This window comes from Salvia splendens, chromosome 6, assembly GCF_004379255.2.
Source record: "Salvia splendens isolate huo1 chromosome 6, SspV2, whole genome shotgun sequence".
NCBI classification, from domain to species: Eukaryota; Viridiplantae; Streptophyta; class Magnoliopsida; order Lamiales; family Lamiaceae; genus Salvia; species Salvia splendens.
In genome coordinates this window covers 25,519,760-25,543,210 of record NC_056037.1, presented here as the reverse complement: position 1 = coordinate 25,543,210, position 23,451 = coordinate 25,519,760, and the positions used below count along the sequence as shown (strand labels likewise).

The window sequence follows — 23,451 nt, the reverse complement described above, 5'->3', positions numbered from 1 at the left end:
CCTCGGCCGCCTCAGACGCAGCCCTGGAGCTTCCACCGCCTCGGCCTCCTCCCTGGGTGGGTTCAACGGGGATATCCTCCTGAATCTGGGACAAACCCTGAGAAAGTCGCGAGCCGGGTGGTCGAGCGTAGGCATCCACATCGAAAGTGGGTGGTTGGTACCCACCCGGCGTCGCCGACCCCTGGGTGCCCGGCGTCGACGACCCGGAACCACCAAGTGTGTTGTACATGGTCTCCCAATCGCCGAACGCGTTGAGATCCCACCCACCGGAGCCGCCACCGCCGTAGTCACCGTCGCCGGACATTTTGTGTAGAGATTGAGTATGAAAATTGGAGAGGAAATGATGTTGGGTGTGTGTGAAATGAAAATGAAATGAAGTAGGATTATTTATAGAATAAGAAAATAAAAATAAAAAAAATTAAAAAAAGTTAAAAAAAACGATAAAATTACCGTTATTTAAAAAAAAAATTTAAAAATCATTTTTTTTTTAAAAAATAATTATTGCGTCAGCGGTGACGTGTCCCACTCGCAGGCCGGCGAGTGGGACTCACGCACGCCCAGGGGAGCGCCACGTCGCCGAAGCGCGTGGCGGCACAGACCGTGCCGCGTTTCGTTCCGTCGGCACCCGGCACGGAACGGGCACGGAACCATGCGCCACAACGCGTTCCGCTGCGAAACCGTTCCGGCGGAACGGCCAGCGTTGCGGGTGCTCTGAGCCGCCGCAAAACCTCATTGTAAACCTCCACTTTCTTCCGCTGGTGGTGGCTCTTGGCAGCCAAAGATTCGACCACCCTGCTTCCACAACTCTGGTTATCATCTTCCATCACCATTTGAGATTGTGAAATTGCGATTGATTTTGCAAAAATCACAATTTCTCTTCAAATTTGGATCCGACGGGTTTAACGGTTCATGTAAAGTGAGATTTCCATCACGCACGCACATAACTAATGTAGATTTGAGATGGCGAAAATGAATGTGGATTTAAGATTTTTATTTACTGTTTCTGAATTGGAAAATCCTTCTGGGTTGTGAAATGAAAGACAGTAAAAAATATGAATTGAATTGAAAACGAATAGGTCTAGGTCGAGGATGGTGGCTGCCACATTTTTATCGGAAAAACACAAATTGTATCGGAAGTGTGATTTAAGTGAATTTACCATGTCGATTTAATTTCGCATGTCGATATAGAGATACAACAGTTATAAACTTATAATTTGATTATTAACAGCTACTCTAGTACAGTACTCTCACCGTCCCAACGAACTTGTCCAAACTTTTGGATACAGAAATTTAGAAACAAACTGTACTAGAAAATATAAAAAAATTCCAGTAAGAAAGATAAATAGATTATAAGGTAGCTGATGAAATAAAATAAAAATCTTGAGACATACCAGTAAGAATTGAGCGGAGGGAGTACTACAAAGTACTAGTAAAGTATAGTGTACTTTTATCTAATTAAATTAATCTACAAACCAGAAAAATAAAATTAAAATTTTATTAAAACAACTAAAGAGTACTAATACCTCCGTCCACATAAAATAGACCAATTTTACAATTTTGAACCGTACACTAAAAATAGACTAATTTATAAATATGAATAATTTTAAATATTTAAATATTATTAATAATATGGATCCCATGTCTATATTTATCTTTTTCCATCTCTCTTATTTTACCAATTGCACATTAAGATCTGTGTCACATATAACTATATTTATTTTTAGCGTACGGAGGTAGTATAATTTTATTTAAAGAGGTATATCTAAAGAATCAATTAGTTTGTGCCCGGCAAGTGCCATGAAGTTAGGATTTTGTTCTCATTTTTTTCAGAGTCCACCCCACATGTTTTATTAAAAAATTCAATATCCATGATTTAACATGTTTCATATGTATCTATATTATCAACCCATTCGATGCATTAGCCTTTCTATGAATCCCTCTCTTTAATCTTCAAGGAGGCATTTATAGAGAATTATTACAAACCCTAAACATAAGAATGGAAAAGTCCTCCTACGAATCCAGGATACCTTCATCTCTAATGCAAATATGATTGATATCAATACTCAGTCTTGGCCTCAAGGCTGCTCTCAAAATATTGCATGAGCCATATAACAAATACAATAATCACAACACATGTAAATAGACAACTTTTGCCGAACAAAATAGCCGAAAATCACCTCAAATCGACAACACTTCCGCGACTGCCAGAACGCGGCATGTCTCGTTTATTTGTCCAAATGCGTACGCATTAGTGAAATTAGAGACTAAAGACGCATCCGTGAAAGTCAGGACTAAAGCCGCGTTCTTCAAATTTGAGTTTCAGGTTCACGGGACTACCGAACCCAGAAATTTTTAAAAAGGCTCCAATTTTAGGAGCCTAAATCTATATTCTCCTAAAAGAAATAAAAAATCTGTATATACATACCGAAAACTAAAATGTCAACAAACATCACCTAAATAAATACACACATATCTTACAAATACGGAATCAGCATAAGTTAGAGTAGTTTATATGAGGAATAGATTTCTCACCAAATCATTTAAACAGATCCTTCACGACTCATGTCCAACAGCATCTTCCATCTCAGCATCACTCGTATCTTCTTCTTCTTCTTCTTCTTCATCTTCGTAGTCATCACCATCTTCTTCTCCTCCCCCTCCTCCTAAAAGCCACTCCTCAAACTCGTCCACATCGTCGTAGTCTTGCAAATGAGCATCCTCCATGTTATCCCACTGTTCTGTTCCTAGTTCCTCACCCTGCGTAGTAACGTGCATATACGGCCTGCTTCTTGCTAGAGCCTCAACTACATCCCTGTTCATGGATCCCGTCACCCCCAACCATCTCAATCTAGGGAAATACGGCTTCTTCAACCACCGGAATGCAAGTTGAGTGATGCCCCCGCAGTTATAGATATCCAACAACCTCAAGCTACTTCCACACCACATGTTCTCATCAACCTGCATTGAGGCTAGTGCCATGACAGAAGTGTCACCAATGAGGGGGCATTGTCTCATCCGCAGCTCGTATATTAGGATGCGGCTTCTTGCTAGTAACAGGACAGCAGCGTCAGAGATATTTGGAAGATTTGATAGATCCAATTCTCTTAATTCTGGGTTAGAATTCCCATCAAAAAGGGAAGAGATGCATCTGTCTGTGAGTCTCTTGCAACCTCTCACAGACAACGAAACCAGGCGATTCATCACACCTTTGCTTAAGTAGGATAAACCTGCATCAGTTAAATCACAGCCGTCAAGAAGTAGAGTCTTCAACTTGGGAAGCATACTAATAGCTCGAAGAGATTCATCTCCAAGGTTTCTACAATCTCGCAGGTCGAGAGTGGAGAGATCTGCATTGGATGCCAAACGTGTGACAGCCAAGTTCGTTAAGAGATTACACCACCGTAGGCTAACGTGTGTCATTGAACATGACGTTGCAGCTATGTCATGAAAGACCAGGTCAGTAAGATGAGTACCATGGAACACCCTGAGAATATATAACTTGGAGCAGGAATGCAGAAGTGTTTTATAACCCGTATCCGTCACTTGGCAAAAGCCACCAAGACAAATGCTTTCCATGGCCGAACATTTATCGGCCATAAGAAGGATACCGAGATCATTGACTCGCTTGAAGAATGTAGGAGCAATCTCTTGACTTCTCACCAAACAGAGGTGTTTCAGCTTACCATGTGCATTAATTTGTTGAAGGCCGTTGTTAGTGAGATCAAATGCCATTCTCGGTTCCATTATGGGTGTGTCTCGAAGATCTAGATGGGTCAAGGAGACGAGGCACTTAGATATTGTGCTCACCATGGTGTCAGTAATATAGTCCACAGAAAGGCATAACTTCTGTAAATTAGGCAATACAGATGGCCATGGATGCGACGATGACTGATGGAGTCCCACAGCAGGGTTAAGCAGTTCCGTCATCATTACTGAGGAAATATACTCAATCTCAAGAGAAATGAGTTTTGGCGAGGCCAGAGCCCACACACGAGCAAAACTATGGCGCAGAAATATGGAGACATCAAACATCAGGATCAATGTCTACGAAAGCAATATATCAGGGTCAGAATATCAGCATACCGGTCGAATAGATATTTACAAAAACAACCACACAAAAAAACAGCAAGCCAGTTGAGCCTGGATGCATAATTCACGTTAATGAGGGTTTATCACCATATTCGACAGCTGCTTCGGAAATCAAGAAGTTTACCAAGGTAACTACAGATTACAAATAAATGAACCATAAATCACCTATAAGACTAGCTCTACATAACAGTTCTGGAAGCAATAAATGCTATAATAAGTTCCCAATCAATTATAGAAAAAAACCATTAAGAGCGCATTAAACATCATGCTATGTTTTGCATATACACATCAAGGAGACAGAAGCTACTTCCGATGATTTCACATAAACATCTAAAACATAATCTAATGAAACTACGGTGAATCTATTTGCAGTAACAAAATGATAAATTAACTTAACCAACATCAGCACAAATTTCATCAAAACCAAAACAATATACTGCCATACCATTTTCCCACAATTATCCCAATCAAATCAATAACAATATATACCCTTACTTCCAATTGAGTGCAACCACTAAGCATTTCCTCTAGATGCAATACATCAACTGCTCTTCCCCTCTTCTCTGCCACGGAACTTAAATACAGAAACCTGAATTTACATTAATTCAGACGCAATGCAGCTTCCAATCCAACAAATATCAAAAAATCCCAAAAAAGAATTTCATATCATTTTCACAAATGAAGCAAATTTCGTCCAAACTATGGTCGACAATTACAAACCTAAGATCCTTGCAAGTGCGCCCTAGCTCGGATAAAAGCCTGCCGCTGAAATCCGCGCAATTTCGGAGGCAGAGATCCTGCAGCGAAGGGTGGAGGAGAAAATCCAACGACGAATCATCGAGGCGAGTGCAGTCCATCTTCAAGCTACGCAAGTAGGGGTTGCACTGCGGAAGCAGCGGCCTCAATAAATCAATCGAAGGCGCAATATCCTGAAAAAAATCCCTAAATTGGTTTTAGCAAAAGTCAATGCCCGAATAAAAAACAAATCTAGTGAGTGAGAACTGACAGGCAGATGGAAATTGGGGAGGAATGAGAGGATTTCGGCAGCACAGGAGCGGCAGGCCGTACACGTGGAGGCCAGTGATAGGATGGAGGGGATGTCGAGCTTTGTCATGATCGTTGCGATTAGGGCTGAAGGGAGATGATCCAGGCCCGGAATTCCCGTGCGCGCTGAGCCGGGAGGAGCTGCCATTTCTCTCTTATCGACGAAATCGGAGGCGTTATTGATGGGGGCACGAAATGGGGTCATGTTTTGTGCAGTTCTTCACGGAATATTTTGTATTGAAATCGCTTAGATCGATTGCGACTTTTGAGTAAGATTAGTGTGGGGTTTGATTGAATTATTTCATTTCATTTTGCCAAAAACTTTATATCTCTTATATAGTAGTATTACTTTCTCTTATTTTTCTTTTTAAATTATTTCTCTTGTTACTTTAATCTTTTAACTCATCTACCCTTAAAAGTTGATGTAAAAAAAAAGAAAATAATCTCACGGCACAAATAATAAAGCTATGTACAAAATTTCTGAATCCAACAAATAGACATAATAGCTTCCTCATTCACAATCTCAGCTTCCAAAATACTATCTTCCACGAGACGGCAAAAAATGTTCCACTTGAACCAATCTCTTGAATGAGGTCGATTTATAGGATGAGATGAATTCGAGTGTGAGATCGTGAAACTGTCTGGCCGTCATCCCACTTGAACCAATCTCTTGAATGAGGTCGATTTGTAGGATGAGATGAATTCGAGCGTGAGAAACTATTTGTTGAAAAGTAAAAAATATAATAAGAAATTAGTTTATGATTTTATAAGTTGGTATTTTATGTCTATATATAAGGCTTTTCATTATATTTTGCAATTATCTTTTCACAAAGGGAATCACCAATTTTCTCTCCTCTTTTGATCGACGGTTTCTCATCTTTGGTAATGGCACTTTTCTCCGATCTTCCATGATTCTATCTTCATTTCAATCTTTCAAATTTCACATTGATTGAACACGCATAAGCAAACTTCGTCCTTAAGCACGTGAAACCGTTATGACTACGCACTCGTGTTTGAAGATACAAAATAATTTTGCGTGTTTCAAAATGCAATTTGCTTCCATGTGTTCAGTCAAGCTATTTTGTTTCCCATTTTATTCACGTATAACCATTACGTGTTTTTCAAAAAAAAAAGTTTCTATGTAGAAAATTAACCCCAAATAAAAAAAAAATTGATCAGTCCAGCCTAGCCAGTGGATTTAGAGCATCCGCAAGGGTGGTGCTGCTTGCCACCGCCGTCCGCGCCGCTGGCACGGACGCCACCCGCCGCCGCTGCGCTCGCGCCGTGCCAGCGAGCAGCTGACGTGGCACGCCCTCATTCGTCAACGACATAGCCGTTGGGTTTAAATAATTTTTTTTAAAAAAAAATCGGTTTTTAATTAAAAAAACCGATAAAAAAAATTCACTTCCCAAAAAAATTATATCCGTTTATAACCGTTTTTTCCCACTTTTTATTTTTTTTTTAATTTTTTTTTACCCCAAAAATACACACTTTCATCTATAAATACCCCCAATTTCACTCCCAAAAATTCACATCAAACTACACAATTCTCATCATCATTCTCTCATCTCCATTCTCATCTTCAATCTCTCATATCCATTTTCATCTTCATTCTCTCATACCCTACAACATCACTATGTCCGGCCAAGGCGATAACCCTACGGGCTCCCACGGTTGGAACCCTGAATGGTTCGGTTCACAACCGTTTCCTAGTCCGGAAACGGAATATTCGGCCCCTCCTCAAACCCAAGATTCGGCCGTTCCGGGTGGCTACCGTCCATACCCAATCGACGACCAAGGTGCCTCCGAAGGACGATACGGGTGGACACCGGAGCCTAGGCCGACCGTCCCCTCCCAACCTCCGCAAGCTCCTACTCGCGGCAGCGGTGACCGCACAGCGTACACGCTGGCGTAGATGGATAAATTGTTCAAGGCGTACTTCGAAATCTCCGAAGATGCGGCGGTTGGCACGAACCAATCGGGCGATCACTTTTGGTGGCGTGTATCTCGCCGGGAATGATCGAGCGCAACGAGAGTATGGTGCGCAACTGCATCGGCCGAGCCAACGACGAAATTGGCAAGTTCAATGGCTATTTCCTCCAGGAGTCGCGGAATGCCGGGAGCGGCCAGAGCGAGGTCGACATCATCACTGCGGCGCTGAGCACATACCAATCCATGAACGGTAAGTCGTTCAAGTACCTCAACGTTTGGCAGGAAACGCGGTTCCACCCGAGGTATCTGGGAGGCGTAACATCCTCCTCTAGCGGCTCCTCCAAACGGTCAAGGTCGGTATCCCTATCCGACTCCGGCTCCGAAGAAGTGGCTAGCCAACTCGCCGGAGCTAACTTGGGAAGCCCCGACGCCGGACCAAGCGGTTCCCAACGCCGACCGCAAGGAAAGAAGAAGGCGGCGGCCGAGCACCGGCGCTCCGCGACTCCATCGGCCCCCGCCCCCGAACCCTATGTTCCACCTTCACCCCCGAACAACTCGTTGTCGGCCCTTTTGGCCCAACTCAATATGGCCGATAGGTCAACTATGACCCCCCACGCAACTTCAAACGCACGAGGGCATGATAGTGGGTCTCCAAAAACAATTGGGGTTGTTGCCGCCGGATGAGTAGTCTTCCTCGGGTAATATTAGCCAATAATTATGTAATTTTTAATTTTTAGTATTTTAATTATGTAATTTTTAATTTTTAGGATTTTAATTATGTAATTTTTAATTTTTCGGATTTTAATTATGTCTTTTTTATTTATTTGTATTTTGTAATATTTATTGTAATTTTTTAATGAATTTTAGTATTATGGAAATGTTTATGTTTAATTGAATATTAAATTAATTGTGCTCGTTCTTGCGGAAGAGCACAGTTGTGGGTGTTGTGCTCTTGCCAGAGAGCAGGCATGAATAGTACCGCCCGGGCCCACAACCGTGCCGCTGGCAAGAGCACGGTTGTGGATGCTCTTAGGGACTAGTCCAAGCCACCAGTTTTGACATACTCTCTCCGCCCCAAAAGAATATGCACTATCTAATTTTGAAAACTCTTTTTTCTCTTTAATTCTCTTTAATGAGGTACTAATAATGCTTTAATTACTTTTTCTTTCTAACTCTCACTTATTTTATTAATTGTACTTTAAAATTCATGCTTAACCAAAAATGCTTAGTCGTGTGGGATAAATGAAGTATTTATATATTTGATTTTTCATATGCCCGCCCAAAAAGGTGGTTGCCCAAATCTTCCAAATTCAAAGACGGTTTTTCTGGAGCAAGAAGAAAGTGGAAAGGGAGGAAATTTGATCTCATGGGAAACAATCCAAAAACCAATTGATAAAAACGGGCTCAGGGTCGGTGATATCTTCATCAAGAACGCCTCCTTACTCTTCAAATGGTGGTGGAGATTCAAGTTCAGATGCTTGTGGGGACATGTTACAGATTTCAGTTCAGATGTTTTAATAAAGAGATTCGTAGTGAAAGGAATCCGTATGAAGGTGGGTAACGGTCCCGAACAAGATTCTGGCTTGATTTGTGGATGAGTGATAAGTGCTTTGTTTCCTAGACTTTTTCGGTTTCTTCAAAAAGAAAATTATGTCCAAAAGATGAGAAATGGGGTAAAGAAGGATGGAGGTGAAATTTCTAGTGGAGGAAGAAACTCTTTGTTTGGGAAAAGGATTTACTTGGGGATCTCATTTTAGCCGTGGATCATGTAGCTTTGAGTGCAAACACGAGTGATATGAGGATTTGGCATTTTGATAAGTCTTGTTCTTTTTTGGTGTCCAATTTTGTTTTGCAGGTTAACCAACTAATGAAGAAGGAGAATGCACCGCTTATTCTTGGAAAAAGGATATGGAAGAAAGTTGCACCACCCCGAGAACAACTTCAAGTGTGGTTCATCTTTTAAGGACGACTCAATACAAAAGAAAGACTCTTCAGATTAGGCTTTGGAGGAGTGGAAGATAATAGGTGTACATTTTGTAGAGAGGAGCCAGAAACGATTGAACATTTGTTCTATCTCCTCAAGATAATGGTATTCTTGTTGTCGTTGGTGGGACTTGTTAGAAATAATAGGAAGAAATTCTCAAGCCGTGTGTTGGAAATATTGTAGCCTTTACACGGGAAAACTCTTGCTATTACAAAAGAACAAAACTGGAAGGTAAATATAATAATATAAATTACAACGAAAGTAAAGAGATGCAAACTGTAGTCTTCTTCAAGTCGAGTCGAGGTGACCCTCTCTCCGCAAGACGAAATACACCCCGGCTAGTGCTCACGGATTGGCGTAATGTCCCCAAAGATGAAACGACTTTCCTCCTATCGAGTTGAAGCACCTCAAACTCGTAGGCTCCGGCGAACTTGAATTGGAGGCGAGAACCGAGCAATGCAATGCTCCTAAGACGAACTAGAGTGCTTGAGCTATGAGAGAAGAGAGAATGATTGTAGATTGTGTTGTGTTCTCAACTCTCAAGACTCCACCTATTTATAGGCTACGAGTGGCCACACGAGAGGCCTCGGGTTTAAGGCACCTCATAAACACATGGAGGTTGAAAAGCCAAAAGACTTAGGAAAGGAAAGGTTTTGAGACCTTTCTAATTTCCCACATGTTACATGATTTTCCTACAATCCCCCACATTGGTTAGAGCGCTGTAAGCGCAAACCAACACCAGACACAAATGCATGTATGCAGACTCTTTTGCTCAGTTCTCGAGAAACAATACTGTATTTGGAGAGGTAACTTGTGGTTTTGAACCTTCCATAGTTGACACTATCGGACATACTGGTGGGCTAGTGGACGCGATGCCTTGAACTATTCCTCCTTAGTGTATGCCTAGTCAATAGCATCAACACAATATAGTCTCAACTCCATCAGTTCTCACGTTTGTGTCCGTTTCGGCCGTGGAACACCTCTTTGGAATTCATAAGTGACTCACACACACGAAGCGGCCTCACTTCTCACTTACATAGGTGATTCTTTCATGAGTATCCTGCCATACTGCATCTCCTTGAGATTTCAAGAATCATTAAAAGTCAAAAGACTTAACCTCTTACCACGTGCAGGTTACAAACACTCAATGCTTTCTAAAGAATGGACGAAGATTAAAATCTTCTGAGTGTTACAACTAGATTTGTATAGCTTCGTTTTCCCATTGAACCAATCCCATGGGATCTCCAATCGTATGGTTGGGTTACCACTATACTCATCTTTTAAGATGTGGTTTTCAGTCCCATTCCTTTTAGCAATTTATGCATTTGATCACGGTTTAAACCTTTTGTTAACGGATCCGCTAAGTTATCCACTGACTTTACATAGTCAACTGAGATAATGCCACTTGTGATCAACTGCCTTACGGTATTATGTCGCCGACGAATATGTCGAGACTTACCATTATAAAAGCCACTTTGTGCTCTACCTATAGCTGCTTTGCTATCACAGTGTATCAATACTGCGGGCACTGGCTTCTTCCAACATGGAATATATTCTAGGAAATTTCTGAGCCACTCGGCTTCTTCCCCTGCTTTATCCAAAGCGATAAACTCAGATTCCATGGTGGAACGAGCAATACACGTCTGTTTCGTTGATTTCCAAGAGACAGCACCACCCCCCACAGTGAACACATACCCACTTGTCGAAAATGAGTGTTTTGAATCAGAGATCCAATTTGCGTCACAGTACCCTTCAAGTACTTGGGGATATCTTGTGTAATGCAACCCAAAGTTATAGTATACTTCAAGTATCTCAAAACTCTACACAGAGCTTTCCAATGTTCCTTACTTGGGTTGCTCGTAAATCGGCTCAATTTGTTTACAGAACAAGAAAGATCAGGTCGAGTACAGTTTGCGATAAACATCAAACTTCCTATGACCTTTGCATACTCTTCTTGAGCAACAGAATCACCCATATTCTTGCTCAGATGTACATTGAGCTCCAAAGGAGTCTTTGCTGGCTTACAATCAAACGAGTTGAATTTCTTAAGCATTTTCTCAACATAATGAGATTGCGTTAAGGTAATTCCCTCGTTAGTCCTCAATATTTTGATTCCGAGAATCACATCAGCTAGACCCATATCTTTCATATCGAAATTTCTTTTCAACATGTTTTTTGTCTCGTTAATAATGGCACTATTGCTGCCCATTATCAACATATCATCAACATACAGACACACAATAACAAAACCGTTATCTGTGTTCTTAATGTAAACACACTTATCGCACTCATTGATAGAGAATCCATTTGCCAACATCACGTTGTCAAATTTCAAATGCCATTGTAACGGTGCTTGCTTCAACCCATATAATGACTTTACCAGTTTGCATACTTTACGCTCTTGCCCAGGCACAACAAACCCTTCGGGTTGTTCCATATATATTTCTTCTTCTAGATCACCATTCAGAAACGCAGTTTTCACATCCATTTGGTGAATCTCAAGATTGTGCAAAGCAGCAATCGCTAGAAGCACCCGAATGGAAGTGATTCTCGTAACAGGTGAATAGGTATCAAAGAAGTCATGCCCTTCTTTCTGCTTAAAGCCTTGGACAACTAGGCGAGCTTTGTACTTATCTATAGTACCATCGGGCTTATATTTCCTTTTCAGAATCCACTTGCACCTTAAAGCTTTACAGCCTTCAGGCAAGTCTACTAACACCCAAGTGTTATTTCTCATGATGGATTCAATTTCACTGTTGATAGCTTCTTGCCACCACGCTGCATCTGGGCCAGACAAAGCTTCCGCCACTGACTTTGGTTCGTCATCCAACATAAAAGTTATGAAGTCGGGACCAAATATTTTAGCAACTTTAACTCTTTTACCACGTCTTGGTTCAACATCCTCAGGACTTGACCTCGTCCTTTTTGGAGGATTAGAACTAGTGGATTCATCCATCATTCTTTCACTAGAACGATCTTCCTGCTTCTTGCAAGGGTACACATTCTCAAAGAATATAGCATTTCTTGACTCAATTGTTGTTCCTTCAGCCACGCCAGGCACAACTGACCTATGGACTAGGAAACGATATGCACTACTATTAAGTGCATGACCAATAAAGATGCAATCGACTGTTTTAGGGCATATTGCAACTTGTTTCGGAGGAGGCACTTCTACCTTCGCTAAACACCCCCACACTTTGAGGTATGAATATGAAGGTTTCTTCCCTTTCCACAACTCATAAGGAGTCACATCCCTATTTTTTAGTGGAATTTTATTCAGGATATGATTCGCTGTTAACACAGCCTCCCCCCACATGTTCTGGGATAAACCATAATTAATCAACAGAGCGTTCATCATCTCTTTAAGTGTTCGATTTTTTCGTTCAACAACTCCATTTGACTGGGGAGAATATGGAGCCGTTGTTTGGTGAATTATACCACTTGCATGACATAATTCTGCAAACGGGGCTACATACTCACCGCCTCTATCACTTCGAACACACTTAATTCGACAATTAAGTTGATTTTCAGCTTCATTTTTGAAGTCTTTAAACGCTTCAATTGCCTCATCTTTACTTCTTAATAAGTAAAGGTAACAATACCTTGTGCAATCATCTATAAATGTGATGAAGTACTTTTTACCACCTCTAGTTTGCACAAATTTTAAATCACATACGTCTGTATGGATTAACTCTAGAGGTTTTGTGCTCCGTTCTACCGAGCGAAACGGTAGCTTGGTCATTTTTGCTTCAACACAGACTTCACATTTTTCTTGTGAGTTAAACTTATCTACTTTTAGTAAATTAAGATTTACTAATCTTTTTATAGCATTTAGATTTACATGTCCCAATCTTTTATGCCATAAATCAGAGCACTCAAGCAAATAAGAGGATGTGTCATATTCCTTATTGCTTAATCCTTTTCCACGGTGAATGACCGTAACATTCAGCTCAAAAAGCCCATTCACTAGGTGACCTTCACCTATGAATTTTCCATTCTTGGTCATTATAACCTTTTCGAACTCAAATTCTAGTGAAAATCCATGATTTACTAGAAGTGAGCCTGACACCAAATTATTTCGGATGTCTGGGACATGCAGCACATCCTTTAGGGTAAGAACCTTTTCAGATCCTAATTTTAGGAACACATTACCCACACCAACCACCTCAGAAGAGGCTTGGTTTCCCATACGTACTTTTCTACCTCCAACTGATTTGTAAGTAGAAAAAACGCTTCTTTCAGAGCACACATGACATGTGGCACCCGTATCAACAAACCATTCATTTGGATTGTTACCATGGTCCACGTCGAAGACCATTGCGACCACCTCGTGATCTTTGTTGTTTATAACAACACGTTCAAATAATTTGCACAATATCGTCGCCAACAATAAGTACACAATTATATCGAACCATATGTGCATTGATATATTCAATACTACAAGGATCCCAAATATTGCTACCAAGTCTAAATTGGTCTTGCTTGTCAAATGACAAACGATAAACATCATTCTCAAGAGAATAGATCTCAAGGAATTAACCACTCCATAGCGCATCGACATTGCGACCGTCCGTTGCTTTATTCCAGCTTTGAATTTCATGCTTCCTCCAGCTTCGGTCGACATGAACCCAGCAAGAGTACCGTATTTCGTCTTGCGATTGTTGGAAATATTGTAGCCTTTACACGGGAAAACTCTTGCTATTACAAAAGAACAAAACTGGAAGGTAAATATAATAATATAAATTACAACGAAAGTAAAGAGATGCAAACTGTAGTCTTCTTCAAGTCGAGTCGAGGTGACCCTCTCTCCGCAAGACGAAATACACCCCGGCTAGTGCTCACGGATTGGCGTAATGTCCCCAAAGATGAAACGACTTTCCTCCTATCGAGTTGAAGCACCTCAAACTCGTAGGCTCCGGCGAACTTGAATTGGAGGCGAGAACCGAGCAATGCAATGCTCCTAAGACGAACTAGAGTGCTTGAGCTATGAGAGAAGAGAGAATGATTGTAGATTGTGTTGTGTTCTCAACTCTCAAGACTCCACCTATTTATAGGCTACGAGTGGCCACACGAGAGGCCTCGGGTTTAAGGCACCTCATAAACACATGGAGGTTGAAAAGCCAAAAGACTTAGGAAAGGAAAGGTTTTGAGACCTTTCTAATTTCCCACATGTTACATGATTTTCCTACACCGTGTACAAGCGGTACTCTAACTATTACAACCGAAAGGAAACTTGCAACAAAAGAGGAATGAAAATTACAACGGAAATAAAGCAAACCAAATTTATAAGTCGAGTCGAGGAAAGCCCTCTTTCCGCAAGACAAATTACGCCCCGGCTAGTGCTCACGGAATGACGTATTGCCCCCAAAGATAAAACGACTTCCTCCTAGCGTGTAGAAGCACCTCAAACCGCTAGGCACCGGCGAACTTGATGGAGTTCCGAGAATCGAGCTAGACAATGCTCCTAAGATGCAAACTATGATGTAGAGACCTTGAGAGAAAAGATGATGATTTCTTGGTGTGTTTTTCTACTTCAAGATCAAGCCTATTTATAGGCTAGGAAAAACAAGTGAAAGGTCTAGCAATCAAGACACCCCATAAACCTTTTGGAGGTTACCACAAGTGAAAGGCCAAAAGACTTGGAAATGAAAGGCTAAAAGTCATTTCTCATTTCACACGATTTCAACAGGACTTGTCCCTATGTCTACCAATTAGAGATGCCCACCGGTTCCGGTTCCGGTTCCAAACCGGGACCGTGGCAATTTCCTCGAACCGGAACCGTCGCAATTAGAACCGCGGTCCGGTTCCGGTTCAAGATTTTTCGAACTAGAACCATCACCGAACCGTCGGTTAATCGGTGATTTCACGGTTCCGGCACGGTCAACGAGGCGTCAGCCGAGACAGCTTTTCAGGCGGGTCGGTCGGCCACTTCCTGCGGTTTTTGGACCAGAAACCGGCGGTTAACCGCCGAAAACCGGAGGTTAACCGTGAAAACCGACGGTTAACCATGAAACCGGCGGTTCTGGCGGTTTTCCGCCAAAACCGTCGGTTTTTGGAAATCCAGAATTTTCCCCAGAAATGTTTTTTTTATTTACGTTCCGACGACACTTGTAAATTACATTACATTGTTGTATGTTGTATATTTGTATATGTATTGTAAATTGTAATGTATCGTTGTCCACTGCAACTCAAATTCAATAAAATTGATATCATTTTCACCTTATTAGTCTCATTTCAATTCAAATTATCCATTGTATTGTTCCAATTTATTGTATAAGTCCAAATTTCAAATTATATAGAAAAAAAAATCGAACCGCAAAACCGCCGGTTTTCAAACCGGAACCGTGTAGTTCCGAACCAGAACCGCCGGTTTTTGAACCAAAGCTGGAACTGCCGGTTTTTGAACCGGAACCGGAACCGTGAAATAGCCTCACGGTCCGGTTTCGGTTCCGAATTCCTACAAACCGGAACCGGCGGTTCCGAACCGAAACCGCAGGTTTTGGAACCGTGGGCATGTCTACTACCAATACAACCAATGGATTGTTTTCTCTCATGGTTAGGAGTACCTTTTAAGAAGTTCGACAAGAAGATGTGGACATTCATGTTCTACGTGATTTCTTGGTCTATTTGGGATATCAGGAACAAGATCACGTTCCAAGGTTTCAAAACAAACTGGGAGTTCGAGGAAAAAAAGGTTGTTGTAGCGTCTTAGAACTTGGATACGGGTTTGGGGTGCAAACTTTCCCTTTTCACCAGGACAAAAGATTGAAAATTTTAAAGACATAAGGAATCACAAGGGGAAAAAGAGTGGGCTGAATATGGATCATATATCTCTGTCAATTTTGCTGCAATATAACTTTAGATGGGGTCTTGTATGGTAATTGCGTCCTCGCATATATGTTCTTTTAATCTAGGGGAAGTGCGAGCTTAGGAGGTTTTTTCTTTTGGGTGGTTGGTAGTTTCTGTTGTCACTTGGTTGTTTAGATGTCAGGGTGTTCTTATTCTTGGTTGTTTTAGGAGTGTTCTTGCTTTGGCGCTTGGGGGTATTGTCGTAGATTTTTGGTAGTTGCTCTGTTGAACCTTACACTATAAAAAAAATACTATTTACCGAGCACCAATAGCGAGCACCTTAAACTGCGCTCTGCAACATTCCGAGCACAATTGAAGGTGCTCGGCAATATCATAATCCGGGGTGTTAACTTGCAAGCAATACCGAGCATGGTCAACGTGCTCGGTTTGGCAATTTAAGTCAGGGAACTATGAGGTACTGAAAATTGCTCGGTGCTATGAAATCTTTTTCAAACACACGAGCACCATATATGTGCTCATAACATTCCAACCACCACAATGTGCTCGCCTATAAAAAGACTTGTTCAATAATTTAATGTATGCCATGAGAATATAAATATTTTTCAAAATTGGCGGGCACTTATAACATGCTGAGAAAATCCGACCACCACGTTCGGCTATAAAAAAAAGGACTGGTATAATTATTCATTGTATGCCATGCGAATTGTGGTTAAATATTTTTCAAAAATAGCGAGCATCATAAATGTGCTCGCCAAAAAAAGACTTGTATAATTATTTAATGTATGTAAAAAATAGACTTGTATAATTATTCAATCCCTACCACCACAAATGTGCTCGGCAAAAAAACACTTGTACCAAGCATTCCAAGCACGGTAATGATGCTCGGAAATTAACCAATTGTTGTGTGCCTTGAATTTCTCTATGTAATTATTCAAAATCTACATATATATAAAAGGGAAGTTTTGAAGTAATTAACAAGAATACCATTATGAATTCTTTAATAAATTTGGGGAAATGAAGATTTAAGTATTTATTTTTGTGGTAATTAGGAGAAGTGGAAGTAGGATTTTTAGTATTTATTTTTGAAGTATTTATTTGAACTTTTGGTAGGTAAATTGAAAGAGGGATTTATGAAGTGATTGAATATCTTAACTAGGATAAAAAAAATGAAGATGGACAATCTTATATTATTAAAAGTATTGATAAGTCTAACAAATATTGTATATAAACCTTCGCACGTTGTAGGTATAATTCTTCATCATTTACTTGATGAGCTCCAATGAATTTAATTGCATAAATTTTTAAATTAGAAGAAAAACTTTCCCACTTTGTCCGAGGTGGAATTAGTACATCATTTATTTTATGAATTGCCGCGTAAATGATTTAGTTAGAAGAAAAACTTTCGCAAATTGTTGAAGTGGAATATCTTCATCATTTACTTGATTAATTGCAATGAATAGAGTTTCGTAAATAATTTAATTAGAAGAAAAACGTTCGCACGTTGTTCGAAGTGGAATTACTTCATCATTTATTTGATGAATCACGATTGAATTGAGCTGCATAATGATTTAATTAGAAGAAAATTTCCGCACATTATTCGAGGTAGAATTTCTTCTATCATATACTTGATGAATCCAATTGAATTGCATATGAAAATTTTGGATGAATTGCGATTGAAATCCTATGTTAAGCTGCTTACTAATGGCGTAAAATAAGTTACTGTATTTTTAAGTTGATATGCGTGCAGATTTCTTGATAGATTAGATAAACATAGTTAGTATATTTTGATGCTTTTGGTTCACTCTCATTTATGATTCTCTGCTATTGTAGGTGGTAGTTGTTGTCTTCTTATTGTGTTTTTATGGGTTTGCTTTGGTTTGGCTTACCTAATGCTTTTGTAACACCTCATACTTTATTTTGTAAGAATATTTATATTCTTATATGACATATGTGTCTATCGGTTTAATTATAAGGATCAAGTTTATATTAAATGGTAAAAATTCTAATATTAAAGACGATTCCGTGATGGATCGGTTTCGATTAGAGAATTAGAATCGGGGGTATTGATAACCCTCGTCTCTTACCTCTAAATTATGATATTATAATATATATATAGGTGTATATATTATACGAAAAGGATTATGTATATATAATTAATTGTGTGGGCTGACATGCATGTAAACACATGTATTGGACGTGTAAAATTGTTACACATATATTTAAATATTAAAGTATATGTATGTGACGGTGAAAGGGTGTGACAGTGGTAATTAGTTTATTATTATCCATCCGATTCATTTGTGGGTGAAAAGCAGTTGTACATAAACTTATGTGATACAGAAAGTGTAACCGTATGGTGGTTATTATGGATGAATCGATTTATCAATTGCGGTTAATGCATGGCATGATAGATACGAAGTTACACCATTTTTCGTGAAGAGCCATGCAACACCTATAAATACATGTGTGCTCTCATTCATTAATAAGACAATCCAATACATTATATACACAAAGAGTTCACGGTATATACACATGTATACATTCAGATTTTGATTTTTTATCCATCAAAAGAATCATTAAAGGCTTGAGGTCAAAGAGAGGATAAAATCAATTGGAGTATCCAGTCAAAGAGAGGACCAGCATCAATTGGTGGATTCAACCTCTACATCAAAAGAAGAAAGCATGGATGGAGGTTGATGCTTTTATCCCCATTACATTTTAAATGTTGTGGTTGAATTAATTCAAATCTAGAAATAGATTTCATTATCGAAATCATTAAAGCATTGAGATATGACTTACAGTTGGTATCAGAGCCAATCTAGATTTGGTTAATTCACCATTTATGTGATTTCAAAATTGAAATTTGAATGACCTTGGAATTTTCGATTTTGGTTAATATGCTTCCGCTTGTGTGTTGGGTAATTATTTTATGAAATGTTAAAAACAATATAAGGATATTCTACCCATTAAAGATTTTAATATTTAAATAATATATAACTTGTTTATCACCAAAGCGGTCTTGTTATATTGCATTTATTTATTGAAAATGATAAATGTTAATTAATTGATCATGATTATAGAGATGCTATAAATGACATAAGAGTTTGATTGATCAATTATTTTATTATCTATATACTTGGAGATCACCCAAAGGTGAATCATTGTATATAGTTAATAAATACGAAGTGGATTAATCATTTTTTCATGTGTCATTTAGTATGTATACCCAAAGGCAACATGCTTATTTGATATATGTTTAGTTTGATTAATTGTTAAAGTATATACTTAGCATCGCTGAAAGTACATGTGCTTAAGTATTACCCAAAGGTTACTTGAATGCATGTTATTTAAAGTTTTATTACTATTTATGAATTTGTGTTAAAGAACTCAAGCATGTATAGATAAGCATGTATAAATGTTGCAGCTTTATAAAATTTGTATGCATATGCTAACTCTTTCATTAAATTAATGGGAAAAATTATGGAGAATGGTCTGAATAGATCCGGCTAACGCTAGGTGTAAAGATATCGGACCATGTCATACTAACAGAAGAGGAATCCTCAACCATTATAGATGTCACTCTGTAAATAAAAATCTCAATGTGAGACTTGAGAGTGATCAAATAGGTTGACCCTTATGAGAATGACGATGGCAGAAAATTTAAAGTCATCTTTGCCCATGACAGAAATGAAAGGGAATTCATTAAGAAAATTAAAGAGTGTTTTCAATCGGGTTTGGCCGATAAGTCAATTGTAGGAAGCATAATGCATCAGCTGACTATAAAGAAGTTTGACTGGTCTCAGCCAATTACGATCATGTGACAAACATGTTTTACTTGGCAGTAAAGTTAACGACCATGAGAATGGAGGTTCTTGAGCAATTCTCGGCCCAATTTATCATGAACTCCCTACATGTTGAATTTAGCCCGTTCCAGGTGAATTATTACACCATTGAAGATAAATGAGACGTTTAAAGAATCAAAGGCTATGTTAGTTTAAAAGGAAGGGAGATTAAAGAAGATAAATTATAAAATTGCGAATCTCATAGTTCTTGGAGGTATTGGCACCAGTAAAGAAACCAAGTAAGAAAGATAAAAAAAGGAAGGATTAACCTTTTCTGAAAGGTACGGAAAAGTAAATCCATAAGGAAGAGAAGTGTTTCATTTGCAAGTGAATAGAACACTTCTGGAAAGTTTTTTTCGAAAAGGAAGGCTTGGTTCGATAAGAAAGTTAAACATAACGATTTTGTTTACTTTGAATTAAATCTTATCGAAAAGCCTAGCAATACTTGGTGGTTAAGTTTTGGTGTTGTAATTCATATGTCCCATATTAAACATGGATTCAGTTAAATCCAATTTATAAAAGGAGTTGAACAATATTTGTTCATGGAAAACATAGCGAAAGCATTGAATAGAGGCATTGAGACTTACAGATTGATCTTAGACATCGAATGTCATTTAGATCTTAAAGATTATTTCTATGAGTCTGAATATGCTATAACTCTTGTTTTCGTAAGTATATTGGATAACTTTAGTTTTATTAACAAGATCGGATATGGTATATCTACATCGCACCGAAATGATTACTATGATGGTAATGGTACATTATTTGATTCACTTAATAGATACCATCTTGAGGCAAAGTTTTCTGAATCCTTATTTAATATTGAAAGTCGAGGCGTTAAATGTTTTTCGCCAAGTAAAAGTTTGGCATTCTTGTGACTAAAGATTAGGTCCTATTTCCAAAGAAAGGATTACGAGGTTGGTAAGTATGAAAGTATTCCTCAAAATTGGAATTTAGTGTCCTAAATATGTATATAGATTGCATTAAAGGGAATCAAACTGAACACATTATAAGGAAATCAGCCACGAGAAGCACTCAGCTTATTATGTTAATACATACTACAAATGTGGTCTTTTGATACTCCTTCTTGGGTTGGTAAGAAATACTTTTATTATCTTTATTGACGATTATTTACATTATAAAATAAATATCTACTGCATTAAAGATCGAAGTAAGTGAATGTCCTAAAGATATTCGTTGACAAGATGGGTGGCAGTTAGATGGAAAAGTTGAAGTTGTGAGATCGGATAAAGTTAGAGAGTTTATGTATTTGTAAAGTTACTCGAAGTAGAGGCGTTTGTACATGATATACAATGCCCGATACTCTAAAACGGAAAGGTAGAATCGTACTTTAAGGGAAATGGTTAGATTTATGTTAAGTTGTTGTATTTTACCCTGTTTATTGTGGATTTATGTTTTAAAGACTACTTATATGCTTAATCATATTCCTAGTAAGACAGTTCCTAAAACTTTTTTTTGAACTATAGATGGCAAGAGAACTTAGCTTAAGCATATTCATATTTGGGGTTGTTGAGCATAAGTAATGTTACATATGATCCACATGAAAAGATTCTTAGTTCAAGGATTGTCAGTGAATTTTTTTATTGCCTATCCGGAAAAATTAAAGGGGTATACATTTATTATTCTAACCATAGTACGAGGATAGTTTAAACGGAAAATACTAGGTTCATTGAAAATGGTGAAAACTAGTGGGAGTGGTGAAATTAATAAGGTGGATATTCAAGTAGTCCACAATAAGGTTCATCCATATTTTGTTGCACCTAAGGTTGTTGTTCCTATTGTATCACAATCAATAGCCACAATAGAACAACAGGATGATGTGTAAAACCCACTAACCGAAAATGAAGTAGATGAACTTGTCACGATTCAAGAAAAGACTAGTGAACCACAATAAATATTGAGACGATCAGTAAGGAAAAGAAAATTTGTCGTTTCAAATGACTGTGGTTTATACTATTAAAAGTGAATGTGACATAAGCCGTGATAAATATTTACTCATTCCAACGAGCCATGAAAAGTGACTATTCTTTAAGAATTATTTTGGCGTTGGTGGCTCATTATGATCTTAAGTTTTACCAAATGGATGTAAAAACCACCTTTCTGAATGGAGAATTTGTAGAGAAAGTGTATATGGACCAACCTGAAGGATTCTTGACCAGATAACAAGAAAGATTAGTATGTAAGTTGAGTAAGTCATATGGACTAAAACAAGCTTCCTGAGAATGGTGTTTTAAAAGTTTAATGATACCATTGTGTCATATGATTTTATAGAGATCATTATTGATCGATGTATCTATTTAAAAATTAGTGGGAGCAAGTTTATGAATTGAGTCTTATATGTTAATGTTATTTTGCTTGTTGCAAAGACATGGCTATGTTACATGATGTTAATAAATTGTATCTCTCTATAAGGATTGCTTCAATTCAGAAAGGAGACAATTTCAGTAAAAATGAAATGTCCTAAAAGTGAATTGGAGCATAAGGATTTTGAAATGAAGATATGAGTGAGACATCTTATATGATCAAAATATAAATTTGTTAAGTTAGATCACAAGGATTGTTGAATTGGTCTCAAAAATGATAAATCAATAAAATTTTGGAGAGATATATAATGGAAAAAAAATTGCTCTATGAAGATAGCTCCAATTCAGGGAGACAATGTTCTAAAAAGTGAATTGGAGCATAAGGAAATGAAAAGAATTCCATATGCATCAGTGGTTGGGAGCTTGAACTATGTTCAAACATGTAATCCAGGAATGGATCACTGGAAAGCTGCAAAGAAAGTCCTCAGGTACTTGCAAGGCACCAAAGAGCACATGCTTATATAAAGGGGATCCGATGACTTAGAAATCACTGGATATTCAGATTCAACCGGATGCGCCAATGGTAAAAATTGACGATTGGCTATTTGTTCCTTTGAGTCGTGGGATCAATATTATGGAAAAGTGGAAAATAGGTTGTCATTGCTATTTCCACTAAGAAAGTTGAATTTTGACATGCTTTGAGGTCAAGGTTGGTGAAAAGTTATTACGAAACTTAATCTTGGGACTTGGGATTGTTAACATTATAGCCAAGCCGCTGAGAATTTACGGTATAATTTTGCAAAATCCTTCTTCTAAAAGAAAGATAAGTACTTGAAAGGTGAAACACATGACGTTGAAGTAGTTTTCGGTAAATGAAGTAGTACAGAAACATGAAGTGTCCATTGAGCATATTAGGATAATATAATTGGAGCGGATCCGTTAAATAAAGGATTATCACCCAAATGTTTATTGGCCATGAAAAACATATAGGTATTATAGAGAAAGCTTTGCTTTACGAATTATATTGTGCTTATAAGGTGTAAGACACTTGGAATTCAATTAAAGTTGCGTTTTTGTTTATTGAATATGTTATCATTAAAGTATGTATATACACTTATGGTTTATGGATAACATATGATGATTGAGAATAAATGTTCTTCTCAATGAAAAGATAAAATATAAAGTTGGAATTGGTTTGTGATACATGGAAGGAATCATGTCGCTTAATGATGTGTGACTGCCATGATTCAATCAATTCTAATTTTATATGGTATTTAAAGGATTTATGAACTTGATATAAAAATGAGCATTTTGGTTATTACACCGTCAAGACGACACAAAGGTCAAGTGGGAGAATGTAAGAATATTTATATTCATATATGACCTATGTGTCTATCGGTTTAATTATAAGGATCAAGTTTATATT

General features: G+C 38.3%; 1 protein-coding gene across 1 annotated transcript; it reads right to left on the bottom strand.

The window, feature by feature from the left end:
• Positions 1-2,279: 2,279 nt before the first annotated feature.
• LOC121809981 (F-box/LRR-repeat protein 10) lies at positions 2,280-5,401 on the bottom strand. The gene is made up of 4 exons (XM_042210846.1): positions 5,096-5,401; positions 4,810-5,018; positions 4,585-4,678; positions 2,280-4,044 (listed from the first exon to the last, which is right to left on the bottom strand). The coding sequence occupies exons 1-4, from the start codon at positions 5,336-5,338 to the stop codon at positions 2,554-2,556; spliced, it is 2,037 nt and encodes a 678-aa protein (XP_042066780.1). The 5' UTR covers positions 5,339-5,401; the 3' UTR covers positions 2,280-2,553.
• Between the last annotated feature and the right edge of the window lie 18,050 nt (positions 5,402-23,451).

Excerpts from the sequence above, each read along its gene's own strand:
- LOC121809981 (XM_042210846.1), bottom strand. The coding sequence starts at position 5,338 with ATGACCCCATTTCGTGCCCCCATCAATAACGCCTCCGATTTCGTCGAT. Across the intron at positions 5,019-5,095 it reads TCCCCAATTTCCATCTGCCT|GATATTGCGCCTTCGATTGA; the intron begins GTCAGTTCTCAC and ends GATTTTTTTCAG. Across the intron at positions 4,045-4,584 it reads GTGGTTGCACTCAATTGGAA|ACATTGATCCTGATGTTTGA; the intron begins GTAAGGGTATAT and ends TTGCTTTCGTAG.